Source organism: Haemorhous mexicanus, chromosome Z (genome assembly GCF_027477595.1).
Source record: "Haemorhous mexicanus isolate bHaeMex1 chromosome Z, bHaeMex1.pri, whole genome shotgun sequence".
In the NCBI taxonomy this organism is placed as follows: Eukaryota; Metazoa; Chordata; class Aves; order Passeriformes; family Fringillidae; genus Haemorhous; species Haemorhous mexicanus.
In genome coordinates this window covers 66838936-66854056 of record NC_082381.1, presented here as the reverse complement: position 1 = coordinate 66854056, position 15121 = coordinate 66838936, and the positions used below count along the sequence as shown (strand labels likewise).

Sequence of the window (15121 nt, the reverse complement as noted above, 5' to 3'; positions counted from 1 at the left end):
GTACTCCTGGAGGTAAAACCAGGACCAGAACAGCACTTACAGTCCTGAGTGGACTTTCTGTCAGGTCTGTACTCAATGCAATCAGTGGCTTCCTGTTTATTCCCTCTCCATTTATTATTTTGTAGTTAGCTTAATATTTTATTAATACTGATCCCATTAGGGTCTTTCATTGTTATGTAACCAACTCCTCTTTAACAAATTGTAGGTATTTGAAGCCCTCGATAACATTTCAGACTGTGTGGAAGGTGTTACTTACATGCAAGCTGCTAGTGACACATCATTTGCATTCTGCCTACCTAGAAAAGAAACAGACCTTAATAGTCAAAACAGAAACCATCCTTTTCCCTCCTTCAACACTTTCTTGATAACTCAGTCAAGAAGTAACACAGGAAGGAGGACTTGAACATAAGTTCCCAAGGAAGGAAAAAGTAATGTTTTAGCAAAGTGAGACTGAGCAGTCAAATGAAGGGGATGAGCCTTGTTTCATAGGTTCATTGTTTTTTCATTTGCGTATCAGATCAACTATCAAAACAAAAAATTTCTCCCTTTTCTTTTAAACTTGATACTATTAATAAAAGACAAGTTTTTTCAGGATGTGTGTTAGATAGACTCCTTTTATCAGGGAAGTTAATCTGTAGAGAAACTGGCAGAATGTGAATGTTTTTACAGAAAGCAGGGAAAAAGAAAGTAACATAAAGATTTGACTGTAACCTGAGAAGTGCAAAAGAGTTAAATGTCCTGTGACCCAACTAGCTTCCAGTTGAGTGGCCATGTTTCTGCATTTTTGATTTAGAAGAAATTAATGAAGACTGCTACCATTATTTCTTGCACAACAATGTTGAGCTCTGAGATCTGAGAACTTAAAGCAGTTGCTGGTTACAACAAAAATGACAAAAAAACCTATGTCAAACCACGACAATCAGTTTCAACAATTCCTTCTTCTCATAATGTAAACAGGAATTCCTGTCAGAGGTACTCATGGGACAGAGTTTTCAGTAGCTTTTAACCTTTGGTGGCCTTAGAATAAAAGGCATCTTATCCACACTGTATCAGAGCACAGTTTGGACATACAGATGAATCAGAACTTAAATATTTCAGATACCTCCTCTGTATCACAGACTGCTCACTGTCTGTGTCTGTTCAATAGCAGTACAGCAGGGTTTTTATTTTATTCTGGTTACAGTAAAATTCTTCTGTAAGGAATTGGGGAACTTCTTGTTTCTTCCCTCAAATTCATGTTTTTTAATTAGAAAATGCAATACAAACCTGTCAAATTGCACTGAATGTCAGTTCAGCAATTACTATTTGAAATAATTTTAACCTCATTAAAATAGAGGAAAATTATACTTAACAGAATTGCCAGCAATGACTCTTCTGGAAACATGACAGTAGGTTTAAAGAAGAACAACTGTGTAACAGCAATGAAGTAAATTCAAAGAATCATTACTGTTAACTTCAAGGATCTGGGTTTTATCCTGAACGTGGAATCTTGGTCAGAGAGAGTTAAAAGCACACCATGAGCCATCTCTAATTCACATAGATTTTTCTGTAGTTGTGGTGATTCTGCTTTTTCTCTAACTATCTTATATGTTATTTTCACCAAACAATAAATTCAATTTCTGAATCACTTCAGTTATGTTAGTTTAAATTCATTTTATTAGGGCTTTATCATTCTGCCTCATGAGAAGGAAACCCTGTTTTGTCTAACCTTATGTGTGGCTGCCTAAAAATATGGAAAAACCCTGCTTTTAAACTAGGGATGTGAGTATTGTCCTGAGACTGGAATAACAGGTTTCCATTTTAAGCATATTGTACTGCTTTGGAAACCAGTGTATTCTGAGTACTAATGATGGCCTTGATAGCAACTCTTCTTGTGGTCGTTAAATTAGTTGAAACTAAATTTTTGGAGTCTTTGTTTCTGAAAGCTTTGGATACCTAACGGTGTTTTGAATCACGGTCAGAAGTCATTCTTAGCACAATCTTTCTAAATTACTGTCTTCTAGTATGGGATAATTTCTGCCCAGTGATAGCTTTTCATTAATGCAATTTGTAGGTGTTTAAATGTAACATGTTTGTTGCTTGGCCCTGAATGTTTGACATTATATGGACACCTAACAGCAGTATGCAAATAATCACATGACACACCTGTATTGTGAAAATATTTTTTTAAATGGAGGAAGAGGTGTTGTGGGGAGGATTGTTCTGTTTCTTTCTTACCAAGAATTCTTTTTGTTTATTTGTTTTTCAGATAATGGAGGACAAACTTTAGCAGGGGGTAATAACTGGCCACTGAGAGGGAGAAAATGGACCCTCTGGGAAGGAGGAGTGAGAGGTGTAGGCTTTGTTGCAAGTCCTTTGCTGAAACAAAAAGGTGTAGAAAGTCATGAACTCATCCATATCTCTGACTGGCTGCCAACGCTGGTGCACCTTGCTGGAGGACAGACCAATGGCACTAAGCCTTTGGATGGCTTTGATGTTTGGAACACTATCAGGTAACTTTCATGTCAAATCACCAAGTCATCATTCTGTCATGAGAAGGATTTAATCAGCCCAGGAAACAGAACTGGAACGGAGAGGGAAATATTACCTGTTCTTTTCCTGTAAAAAAGGGAAGGTATAAATGCAGTCAGTTGTGCTGTCTATGAGAGAACTACCCAGGGTGCAAATTAATTCTGGTTCCAGATGGAAAGCCTTCATACAGCTTTAACTTGGTATTTTGAATATTTCAGTGTGAACACAACAGCTCACAAGCATGGTGTACTTCTTCAAGAACATTCTGTAGTAGGTTAACTGATTTTGCACAGCATAGAGTACAAGTTAGTAAATTTTATGGACCAAGCCCTGCTCTCTACAGAGCTCAGTTAGGTGCCTCTGCAGTATGCATCTGGAATTGGACAAATGGGAAATCTGAGCAGACATTAAACTCACTGAACATGGATCCAACTTTGATGGTTTGTTAGCTCAGTACAGGACTTAAGCTCAGTCAGGCTGGCTCACAGTGTAACCATTTGCACAGACCTGTATCATGCTGTCCAGTGTCTTGAAAAGCCTTGGAGATTGAGTACAAAAGTACACCTGACCTGGTTCCTGAAGGTCATGATGATGTGACTGATTCAAGCAAGCTGAAATACTCAATAGCACAGTGCAGCCATGCTTAAATGACTGGAAAAAGAGGCAACGTAGCTCCAGCTGGGTTATTTCAATGTTCTTTTATTCCACTAAAAAGGATTAAACAGTCCTTAAAACCTAAGTTTCTGCAGAACTTGAAAGTTCTGTGACCAGCGTTCAGTTTTGCAAAAATTGTGTTGGTTTAAATTCCTTTGTTTCCTCATTTTCTGTGCTGCATGTAATGTATTCATAGATGGGGCTAAATCCTGTTGTCTTTGTAGAAGTTATATTTATTTTAGTAGGTCTTTCAATATAGTTTTAACTCACATAAGAATAATCTAGGATGAAAGGTTCAATACTGCTAAAGCAGAATAAAAGGACTAACAATCCCATTTCCTACACGCTATTCAGTTGAGGATTAGTGTTCTGTTTCTTTTGGTAGCCTTTGTTCTGCTTTTATAGCAGGTAGAGTATACCATATTATGTGTATTATCACCTTTTGTTGCCTTTTTTTTGTATGTGTCTTAGTATCCTAGACTGAATTGCAAGGGTTAAAAGTAATTCCTAAACAAGCATGAGCAGGAATGCTGTCTGGGCTAGGGACTGAGATGAGAAATTGAGAGTTAGCATAGACAGGCTTGAACCCATGTACCTATCCATGGATCAATCTGTATGGATTTGGAGTGAAAAATAAAAAGCAAAACCAAACCCCACCCCTTGCACCTCCCCAGAACTAGGCCCAGTATCCTGAGTTCAGAATTGGTTTGTCTATGTAACTTTACCTGTTTGAAGCTGGTAATCTTGATATCATTCTTAGTGTTGCCTGTGTTTCTGAAGAGCTAAGGAGTGGTTTTCTGCAGTAGCTGGAGTTTACAGGAAGCTCATGGCCTTGTGCCCAGGTGTACTGTCTGGCCCTCTTCCAAGTGGAAGAAGATAACGATATGTATAATTGAGGCCAAGGATCGTTAACTGCCAGGAAGGAATGGAGACTCCCATCCAGCCAGAAGAAGTAAAATGTTTTACTTGTCGGTGTTCCTGTGGGGAAATGCACCATCGGCAAGATCCGGGGTACACCTAAACCATAGACTTTTCTTCCAGCTACCATTAGAATTCCTGCCTACTTCAGGTTCAGTTTCAACCATGTATTTTTGCAATGGATTAATCTTCTCAGATCAGGTGACTTCAGCAGGAGAGTTGTTGGGAAGGACAGGTACAACTGTTCCAGCGCACTGCTGACATTTGCATTTCTCTCTCTGTAAAAGGAATGAATGCAATCTTTACTGGCACTGCCAGGGAACAGGTGACTACCAGTGTTTTTGGGTGTGTCAAAGAGAGGGCCTCTGTCTGGACAGGTAATAAGTCAGGTTTTCTAACTGTTGGGCTATTCCTTGGTTGACCTTGCAGCCAAAATGTCAAATTTCACATGATTTTCCCATGTAATCAGGATAAATGAGTATATTAAGTTTCATGACCATAATTCAAAAGGTCACTTGAATATTGGATAGCAAACAATGAAGGCACAGTGCCCTTTTGGTGATGTCTGACGAAAAGTTCAAGTATGTTGTTTTTCTGGGACCAAATGGCTCACAGTGAGTGAAATTATAACTTACTAAGATTCTAACTCATTTGAAAAAGGAAAATTAATCACTGTGTTGCATCTATTTTTTTTTCAGTTCAGTCTGATATAAATAAATGCATAAGCTTCTTGTGATTTTTTTTGAGGGGGAGGGCACTTTAATCCTGAACCTGCTGGTTCATATGCGGATAATCAAAAGAAAAATGATCATAAATTTGGAACCTTGATTTAGATAGTCAAAAGAATATATGGGATGGTGAAGATATTTTCAGAAGTCAAAAAATATTTAATCTATTTCACTGATATCTGTCTATTAATGATCAGTATTTAAAAAATGGGTTCCTAATATGATGTTCATGCAATACTAAAATATAATAATATAATGCCATAATTTATAATAAATCTTACACGACTAAAATAACTGTGTAAATGTAATATACTATGGAAATATGAGTATATATTCAATGCAGAGAAATTCAACATACATTTTTAAAAGCTGAGTATAAATTCTGAAATTCTAGGCCAAGATGAACTTTCTGTCGTGACTTTAAATGACTGGTAGTCCAAGTTAGGAATCACACTAACATGACACAAATTAATGTTAAGTACTTGTAGTGCAAAGAAGTGCTGAGAGTCACATGAGAGCCAAGTGTTCCTTTTATACCTTGTCTGCTTAATTCTGGCCTGAAGAACCAGAAGACAAATAACAGTTAGGAGGAAATAGCAGGAAAAGATGATGTTTAGGAGCACACATCTTGTAGACAAAAATACCTTCTTTTGCATTCTTTTTGGTTACCTATACTATTAAGTTTCTGGCCTACAGTGCATGAAACTGAGGAAGTAGAGTGTTTGGGTTCCCACTGTTTGAACTCTTAGGTAAAAGAGTTGCACAGTACAGAAAAACTCTTTGACAGGGATTTTACCTCAAAAGCTTGTCCTCTCTTTCCAAATCCATCTGCTAACCCTTTACTGTTTCAGCACTATACCAATGAAAGACTTAATAAAAGAGGAATGAGATTTTATTTGAAATATAAACTGAAATAGGGCAGGTTTTGCTCACACTCTCACAGCCAGACAGTCTTACTCACCAAGAGGTGTGTGTGTCTGGGAAGTCTGCCCAGGCAGACACAGGGGCAGAGGATTTCAAGCCATCCACCTGACATCCCCACACCATGATGTTTGTAAACACATGGGCCCAGCATCTGTTGCTGTGGTGCAAAGGTCCAGGGATGCCAGGTGTGAAGTCCTTCAAGATTCTTCGGTGCTCTTTGTAGGCTGGTAACTGTGCATAGGTTCCAGTTATGCCTGTTTGTGTCCTTTTGATGCTGTATCTGTGTCCTGCACTACCTCTGTGAGTCCCTGAGGGCCATCACTGCTCTGCTTCCAGTTCCACTGGTCTTGATGTGCTGGGGCCATGCTGACACGCTAGTCTGGATTGTCATTAACATGGGTCATTACAAAAGCCCTTTCCCTGCCCTTGTGTTCATCGTGTTGTCTCTACATGCAGATTTTACCACTCTTTCTCCATCCATACCTATCTTGGACTATTTTTCTCTGCAAAATTTTGTTGCAGCATATAATTAAACCAGTACTATGTAATTTTTATTTTTCTCCAAGTACCTTTGAAATGCAATGTAACTTCCTCTTTGATGTCTTTCACTTCTTTTTGCAAGTAACTTAGCATGGTATCATTGTGTCAACTCATTTTTAGATAGCTATCAGATCTTTCCAGTCTCAGGTATCAAAATTTTATAAAGGTTCATAAATAAATAATAAATCGTAGTAGATTTCCCTTTTCTCTTGCCTTAGATTATCAAGACTACAATATAGGTCTAAAGCCACGTACGTATTACAAATAATTTCTGAAAATACAGTGATAATATAGCTGATAGATTTTGCAAAAATAGCAGTTGAGAATAGCAAGAACAATACTAAAATGCAACCAGTCAAGGAGTCTAAATTGTACTGCACATTTCCAAGCAAGTATCACAAAAGGCAGTTGCATTTTTAAGAAACATCTGTTCTCCAGATGCTTACTCTATTGAAATAAAGACACTTGGCAAAGTAGTTTCTCTTTGGTTGATAGATTTTTTTCATACATCTTGATTTTCAGCACTGAATGTCTAGTGTGTCCATGCTCTGAAAAAGTATTTTATTTTGCATTAACAGAAAAATGGAATTGTAGACCACATGAAGCCGTGTGATAGGCACTGAGAGGTTCAGGAAAAAATACAGTACAAGTAACTATTATTTTGTCAAAGCTTATTTCTCTTTAAGCAGAGAGTTTCAAGTCTTACTTATATATTTTGTAGGGCAGGTTTCATTTTTATATGTTTATAATGTTGAACTATCATAACTGATTGGGTGGAGTAAATGAAGTAAGATCAGCTTGAATTCTTCTGTACTGAATGGGTATATATATTTTAGAAATCAAGCACCTGTTTTAAAAAGAAATCATTGTTATGATATAAATTAATGCAGTAGAAAGAGCAGTGTAAAGCTGAGAGTATGTTTATTTCCCACGTATGTGAAATATTATCATTTTAGGAAAATGTTAAAAATAAGACCCAAAGAAATATGACAACGTTATAAAGACTCAGATTTTGCTTAGTGACAGTGAGAATGTTTTTGTGCAAGACAAACACACTCTGAAAAACCTTGGATTCCTTGCCAAGGACACCTTCTGGCTGTTTAACAACAACAAAAGTGAAAGATTGCATGTAGATCTTTGTTTGTGCTCACTAAGGAATAATAGGGCTTTTGGTATGTTTTAAGAACTTTGCAAATCAGAAGAATGAACTAGCTGATTCTCATGCCATCACTGAAGTTAGGCCACATGCTTTCATCAGGCTGGTCTTACATAGAGGACTCTTTTGAAAAACAGCAGCCTTTAACAGTTTAATTAAATAATAAGGACATATCTTAATTGTTCTACCATCTGACAGGGTAGAATAACAACCAGACAATATAAAAAGTTCCTTATGTTTAGGGGGAGGGATGACGTATTAGGATATTGAAGTCTTAAAATAAATATTCTAAAATTAGAGCGTTGTAAGATATGGTTACCCAGGCAGTTACTAAAATACAAAGGCAGGATTCCCTAGAGAATATTATTGCTTTGTTATTGTAGCTCTCCTGGCTAGACTATATTCCTGATGCAAAATACCCTTGCAGACCATCTGCCAAGGTGAATCTGCAGTTGCGTCTGTGTCTCTGTGGAGTTTTGTAGATGGAAAAGAGGGCAGAGTTAAGGCACTTCCAGGGAAACGGATCTCTGTTACAGGCATGAATTTCCTATCTGTTGTCCGTAGAAGGATGTTTCTGTTTTCCTGATGTTTTTTGCTGTGAGGCAGGTGGTTTTTTCAACATGCAATGCCAAATTCTTCGGGTATTGTTTTGTGATATATGCTGGTTATGAATATCCATGCTCTGTACAACAAGAATTACTGGAGTAGCACTCAAACTGAAAAGCAGTTCTGTACCATGTAATAGCTCCACGGAGTTTAATGCAGTGATGCCATAAGCTTCAGGGAGTAAATCTCATGATTACATGCAAATCACATCCAAGGTACTAAGAACAGTATTCTATCCCAGCACAAAAATGGATTCAATAATAATGGCAACTGCTGCATGAAAAACTTACATTAATACAAGTATAATCTTTATTTTTTGTATTCTATCAGCTGTAATGTAAATAGCCATGTTTAGTATATAATATCCACTGTCCATGTTAAAATTTATAAAGAAGTTACCTTCAGTCTGTTTGAACACTGTGAATATGCTTGGTATTATCATAGACTCATATGGAGTCACAGAATAGGCTGGTTGAAAGGTCATTTAGGCCAGCCCTCGTGCCTTAGACAGGGATATCTTCAACTAGATATGGGGTAGGGTTGCCCTAAGTCCTGTTCACCTGCCCTTGAATGTTTCCGGGGTGGATCATCTAGTACTTCTCTGGGCAACCTGTACCATTGTTTCACCACCCTCATCATAGAAAATTTCTTTCTTATATCCAATCTAAATGAACTGTCCATGAGTGCAAAACCATCACCATTTGTCCTGTCACAACAGGCCTTACTAAAAAGTCTGTCCCTGTCTTTCTTGTAAGCCCCCATTAAATACTGAAAGGCTGCTGTGAGGGCTGCCCAGAGCCCTTCTCTTCTCCAGGCTTTACAAACCCGACTTTCAGCCTGTCCAAAAAGGAAGGTGCTCCATCCCTCTGATCTTCTTTGTGGCCTCCTCTGGACTCTCTCCAGCAGGTCCATGTCCTTCCTGTGCTGGGACCCCAGAGCTGATGCAGCACTGCAGCTGAGGTCTCAGCAGAGGGGCAGAATCCCCTCCCTGCCCTGCTGGTCACTCAGCACTGTGTGAGTACTGAGCAGCGCCGTATGAATATTGAATCTATAAAGATGAGAAGTAAGTAGGAGTAAGTTACTTAATTGTGCTGTATTTGATTCTGGTGGAAGATACTCAATTACTTAGTGTAACTCTGGTGGTTTTTTTCTTTTGAAATATTCTGGAAAATGTAGATACAGCTCAGAAACTGAAAGAAAACCTTCCCATTTTTTTCAGTTATTGCAGAGTCAATCACAGGCTATAAATTTGAACCTAGTTTAACTTTTGCTAACTGGTTCTTGTTACTGTTACCTATGAACAGATGGTGAAAGGCACACTTGAACGCAGCTGTCAATGGAGCACATAGAGTTTATTAAATCTAAGATAAAATTTGTTTAAATAAGGCCAAGCATTCTTAGATTAAGAGTGTGACTACTATATACGCTGTGGGGGGAGGGACACACAGTTAGCCTTTCACCCACATTTTGGGAGAAAACATTTTTGTGGCAGTTTCTATACATTAAATTACTAACTGTAGCTTAATTAATGTAATTCCTCTCTATTAATTACAATACTATATTACCTGAACACATTTAATATTTTAGTTCTTCTTGATGGTTCTGTACTCACTCAAAATGTATCATCCAGAAATATTTTTAGAAATGTAACAGAAAAATATTATTTTGTTTGCTACTGCAAATTTTAAATTACAGGTAAATATTGTTTAATGGTATATTATATATATTAAAATAACCATAATTTTTTATGTCTCTGATGAGTTTTATATTACCTGAGTTTTTATTCTTAATGTCAAGAAGCTTAGGGGCCCTGGTTGAATTTTTTGTGTCTTAAGTGAGCTCCCTAATGAAAGAAAAAGCAATTTAAATTATCTGGAAATTTCTGAAAGTACGTATTTAGGTTCATTGTCAAATAATAAATTATTATTGTGTCTTTGTGTAAACATGTTTCTTTCTAATTATGTCTTCCTACTCATGTTGCCCTTTATAAGGAGCGAATTTCATTTACTCAGGTTTTTAGGTCTGGTATTTACTTAGCTAAGAAAATTTATGGGTAAGTTTTAGAGGCTTATTTCCCACCATCTCTATGTACTGAATGGCTAGAAAAAGAAGGGTTATTTTCTTCTTTAACACAACAAGATTCTAAATAATCCTTGTGACCTCAATTAGAAATCAAAGGTGGTGTTTTTGTGGGACTGCAATGCTTGTTGTGTTTTTTGAGGCACCCAGCCATAATGCTTCCAGCACTTGTTCAGGTAAGTAGAGAGCATGGCAAGTGCTCTGCCATCTTTTGCTGGCTCTTAAAATTGGTCGTTGTAAAACCCTGCTTAGGTAGGGCCAATTCTCTACTCAGTAAACTTATGAAAAATCTAAATAAACACCACGGAAGTTAGGGAAAGCTTGTAGAGGCAAAGGTTGTTGCTGCTCAGCCGGGAAGGAGTATTCAGATTAAACTTGATAGTAATCAATTTAAAGTTATGAGCTCACTCTCTATTAAGAAGACAAAAAGCCTTAAAATAAAGGATGCAGAATCCTATTGAGCTATAGGAGGTAATTAACATTTCATTTTGAAATCTCTTTTAGTGAAGGAAGACCTTCTCCCAGAGTGGAACTTCTGCATAACATAGACCCCATGTTTGTGGATGATTCCCCATGTGAGTATGCTGAAGATTTATTAAACATACCTTTCTTTTACCTTTAGTTTGCTTTCTGAGCACTTCTTGTCTTCTATAAGTGAAGTATTTTTTTCCAGGTGAAACAAAATACAGTCGGATGCCTTTTGTTTTTAAATAAATAGCATTAAAATACAGAAACATCATCCCCTGGATGGTGTAAGTTCTTCAACGTGATCGACATGGGCTTCCTGTTTCAGAGAGCTCTGAAACACTGCTGAGTAATGAATAAAGAACTCTGTAACATGGAAATGTTGAGGAGCAGCTGTGTGGCTGAGGTGCACAGTGAGGCACACTGCCAACAGCCCTTTCCAAACCCTCTCTGCAGGGCTCCAAATGAACTGCTCGCCCTAATACATCTTGATACAACTCTGTAATACGACCTTGCAAATGGAAAGCTTGAGTTTGGAAGGAGCTGAGAAGTTCCAAGCTGTGTGATTGCTTTTGTTCCATAATCATGTGGGTTGGATCCTTAATGCCACAATCACATGAATTGGAGCTGAACTTTGCTAATTCTATAGCTCTTTTTAAGCACCATCTGTTTTATGATTCAACATTACTAGTTTGCTAAGGACTACAAGCTTTTCAGGCAGACTTTTTTTTCATATAGACCATTGGAACAGGTCCCTTCCAGAGCTTTTATAGCATTTATATACTTCATTATATAGAGAAGTAAATCCAGGCAGAGAAAAAGAAATGCAATGGAGACAGTGATCTGTTGCCTGCAAGACAAATGCACATTGTGCTGCAATGACTGGATGGAAATGGGTAAGATGGCCTTTTGCAATGCACATCTGGTTCTGTGACTGTTTTCTGAGAAGGAACAACATTGTGCCTATCTAATGCTGACTGGGCAGCACTGCCTGCAGATAAGTTCCTACATACTGATTGAATTAAGGTGTAGCTACTCCAATTTCCCTTCAAAATATGCTTAGTGAGTCATAGGATTCCTGTACAATGTTATGCCCCGGTGAAGTATTCTCAGGCCTACTTCAGAGACTGTATTTTACTTGTGGGAATGGCCTGTGATTGAGCTGTTTGAATAGACAGATTCCTGGAGTAAGCAGAAGGGGGACAAGCAAAGGAGGTTTTCAGGAACCTGAGCTCTTAGCAAATGTGACCCCAAACTGCTTCTGTGATACTGTGCTCTGATGATCATTCACTGTTTGCTACCTGTATCGTGTCCTTAGTTGTGTGCATTGCCTGAAATGTGGGCAAGAAGTGGTGCTGGGGGTCAGAAGCTGTACCAGGTGCAACTCTTACGCTGCAGAAGGTGTGGTTTTTAGGAATCACGAACAGAGGAAGTTATATGCATGCCTGTAAATTTACAATGTTTTTATGTGCCTTTCAAAAGTGCAGTAATTAAAAACAAAAGCTGAACTCTTCACCAACACATTCTTATGCACCACATAGAGTTTCTCTGTCTCTTCTCAGCAAAGGCCTATTCTTTCAGCAAATTACTTTGTGCCTCCTAGTGAAATGCTTCGTCATATAAGGATTAAAATTTCTATTTAGCAGCCTGAATTATTAGTAATTGGATATGTATGTAAGTCAGCTGATTTTTACTTACTGTCTGTTTTTCATTTATTGAAACTGAATAATAAGTTTAGAGTTAATATCTAGAAAAATTATGCTAGTGTCTCTATTATGGATAGATAAGCGAGACACAAAACTTGGAATATACAAGCACTTTCAGATTTTCAGCATGTTCTCTTCATGTTTTGTTGGTTTCCTTTTTTTTTTTCTTTTTTTAAAGCATCTTAAATTGTCCATGCACTCTTCTTGTAACCAAGATGATTAATGATTAACTGTGTCACTCTGGAGTCTTGCTCTTTCCTTGACTGTTTATTGTTTCTGTGTCCTAACTGTTTTGACATTGGAGTACTCATTTGCCCATGGTGCTAAAACACACTTGCAGGTTTTACTGGGTTCTTTCTAAACTCCTGTATAACCTTTTGCCCTCTTTATGCATATTTTGCTCTTGTCCTTGCCTGCTTTGAAAAATCACATCACCTGAATCATCTGATGTCAGATGAAGTATTCCTATTATTCTAATACTTTCTTTTTTATAGAAATTTGAATTAGGAAGATTTGGCTACTGGAAGATTAGCCAAATCTTTGGGTTTGCAGAGTACTGTAAAACAGCAAATAGGCAACTAAATATCAAGATTCTGTTAAATGTAACCAAAAAAGGAGTTTTCAGGTTGCTGTGGTTAATCAGGCGAGAAGACAGTACTGCTGTAGTTGGGCACACGTAGAGCATGGAGTTACTATTTTACCTGCACTCAGGGCAAATTCAGTGTTCCTGAACTCTTGAGTGGTTTTGTCTGTAATGTATACATTCTTTCAGCATAATGTATTTTTATTTAATAGATGCATTTATCTTCGTCTCAATCAGAAAAAACTGATTTTATTTATATTTTATATATATGTATATAAACATGAATGATGGGATGCCTTATGTAATTAATAGGGTTTTTTAACTGAAACAGGAAAATTGAGGTTTGTTCTGTTCAGATTTTTTTACACCAAAATAAGCAATCCTTCAGGGAAGAATTTGTGCAAAAGACGTTAATAGTGACAAGTCAACTGTTACAGGCAAGTATTCAACAGAAAGTTAAGTTAAAGTAGTAAGACTTGGTGTCTTGATTGCAGAGCTAGCGGTGTCTCTGCGACTGTGGTCTGTTAGCACTGACCTTGGGCTGTGTGTTTATTTACCACTTATGGGGTAACAGCGTATAACTTTTCAGTTTCTCAGACTTAGCGCTGGTTTCTGATCTCTGAACATCAGCCGGCATTACTCCAGCTGATGAATCTGCTGATCAGCATCTGCTTACCTTTTCTCAGGACCTGATGTCCAGTGGCAGACACTGTAGCCCTGCAGTAGTCTTGTATCAAGTACTGCACATCTTCCTATTGTTAATAGTAAAGAGCACAGGAGGAAAAACACTGTAAAATAGTTTGCCTGCAGTTCCATTTTACAAAAAATGCTTAGGTCGTATTTCACTGACTCCTTCAAGTAGATCATCTTTCTCAGAAGGCAGACTTTCTTCATTCAAGTATAAACCTTTCCTGTGGTCTGACACACACAGGCAGTGTTTTAAACTTCATTTTTTTCATCTTTAGTGCTAAAAAAGGCATTCCTCTCCCTGGCCACAAACCTTGCCTGTAGCCTCCCTCTGACTTGTGGCAGCCCAGTGGAGTGGTTGGAGTTAAAAGCAAGATTTTCTCTTAACAAACTGATCTGGTTTGTGGTGCAGACCTGCAACTATTGTAAGAGCATACAGTGGAATGAAAAACTAGGGTGGGATCTCCAAAACTAGGATGACGAGAGGGGTGGGTTATGGTCTTTGGGGGTTGCAAAGCTAGTCTGGTGGTGAGCTATTGCCAAGATGGCCAGCCTGTCCTCTACCTTTCCTCTGTCCTTCCTCCTTCACTTGTGTTAGATGTAGAAATCACATGGTAACAAGATTTTTTTTCTCCTAGATCAGCTTTCAGATTGCTTTGGGTAGCCAGTCAAAAGAGGAGGAAAGGTTTCTACCACATCAGTGAGCTGAATCAACCTGCCCTGTAGCCGTGTGATGGAGAGCAGGGGATCAGTGTGTGGTTGGTAGCAGATGGAGGGTCTGGCCACAGGACTCACTAGCTAGACTCACTAGCTAGATCAGTTCTGACCACATTGGAACCTCAGGCAGAGGCAGTAGTTTCATGGAGTTAAGCTAGTAGGCTGCTGCTGCTGCCACAGAGGGTATTCTGCCTCCCACAGTGCCTCCCCACTGCTCCCCTTTCTCATGGGTCACCAAAACTAGTCACAGAGCTGGGCTATGAACCAGGTCAGGATACTGGCTCAGATTTTAATAATCGTTTTTTCCCCCCCTCTGGATTTGTGCTGCATAGCCAAATGCTCATTTTGGCACAAAACTGGGACTAGAAGGAGTTTAGAGGGACAGGTGAGACTGATTCCTTTGGCTCTGAAATTAAACCCTGAGGTTTCTGTTTCATGATGCATGATTAAGTGATCCAACAGGTTTCTGCTGGGGATGAGCTTTACCTTCTCCCCTCCCCTTTCCCAGCCGCATGCTCTTGGTGCTTATTTCACATTCGTTTTGGCACTTCTTGGATACCTCTGTGAACTGATCCAACTTGCTAGCTTGGTTTTCCTCTGTCTTGTGGGTTGAATCTGCACATTGGAGGGGCTGATGGATGCCAGTGGCAACCCAAGGCAGGGGCAAGGAGGGTGTGTGGCTGGAAGAGGGGAGGCAGAGGGGGAGGCAACCGTCCTAGCACTGTCTGGCTGCTTCTGGAACAAGAACCCCACAGGGAAGGAGGGGAAACCACATCTTCTGGCTGAGCCTTGCTGTGCTAAACCAGTCTGGTGAGCTCTGCAGATGGAGCTGGACCCACACACCTCA

The 15121-nt window shown here is 38.7% G+C and overlaps 1 protein-coding gene across 1 annotated transcript in view; it reads left to right on the top strand.

Moving 5' to 3' along the window:
* ARSB (arylsulfatase B) overlaps positions 1-15121 on the top strand; it is a 61737-nt gene that overhangs the window by 27290 nt on the left and 19326 nt on the right. Inside the window, exons 5-6 of the mRNA XM_059873754.1 lie at positions 2249-2492; positions 10621-10691. Of these exons, the coding sequence (XP_059729737.1) occupies positions 2249-2492; positions 10621-10691 (315 nt within the window). The remainder of the gene's footprint in view (positions 1-2248; positions 2493-10620; positions 10692-15121) is intronic.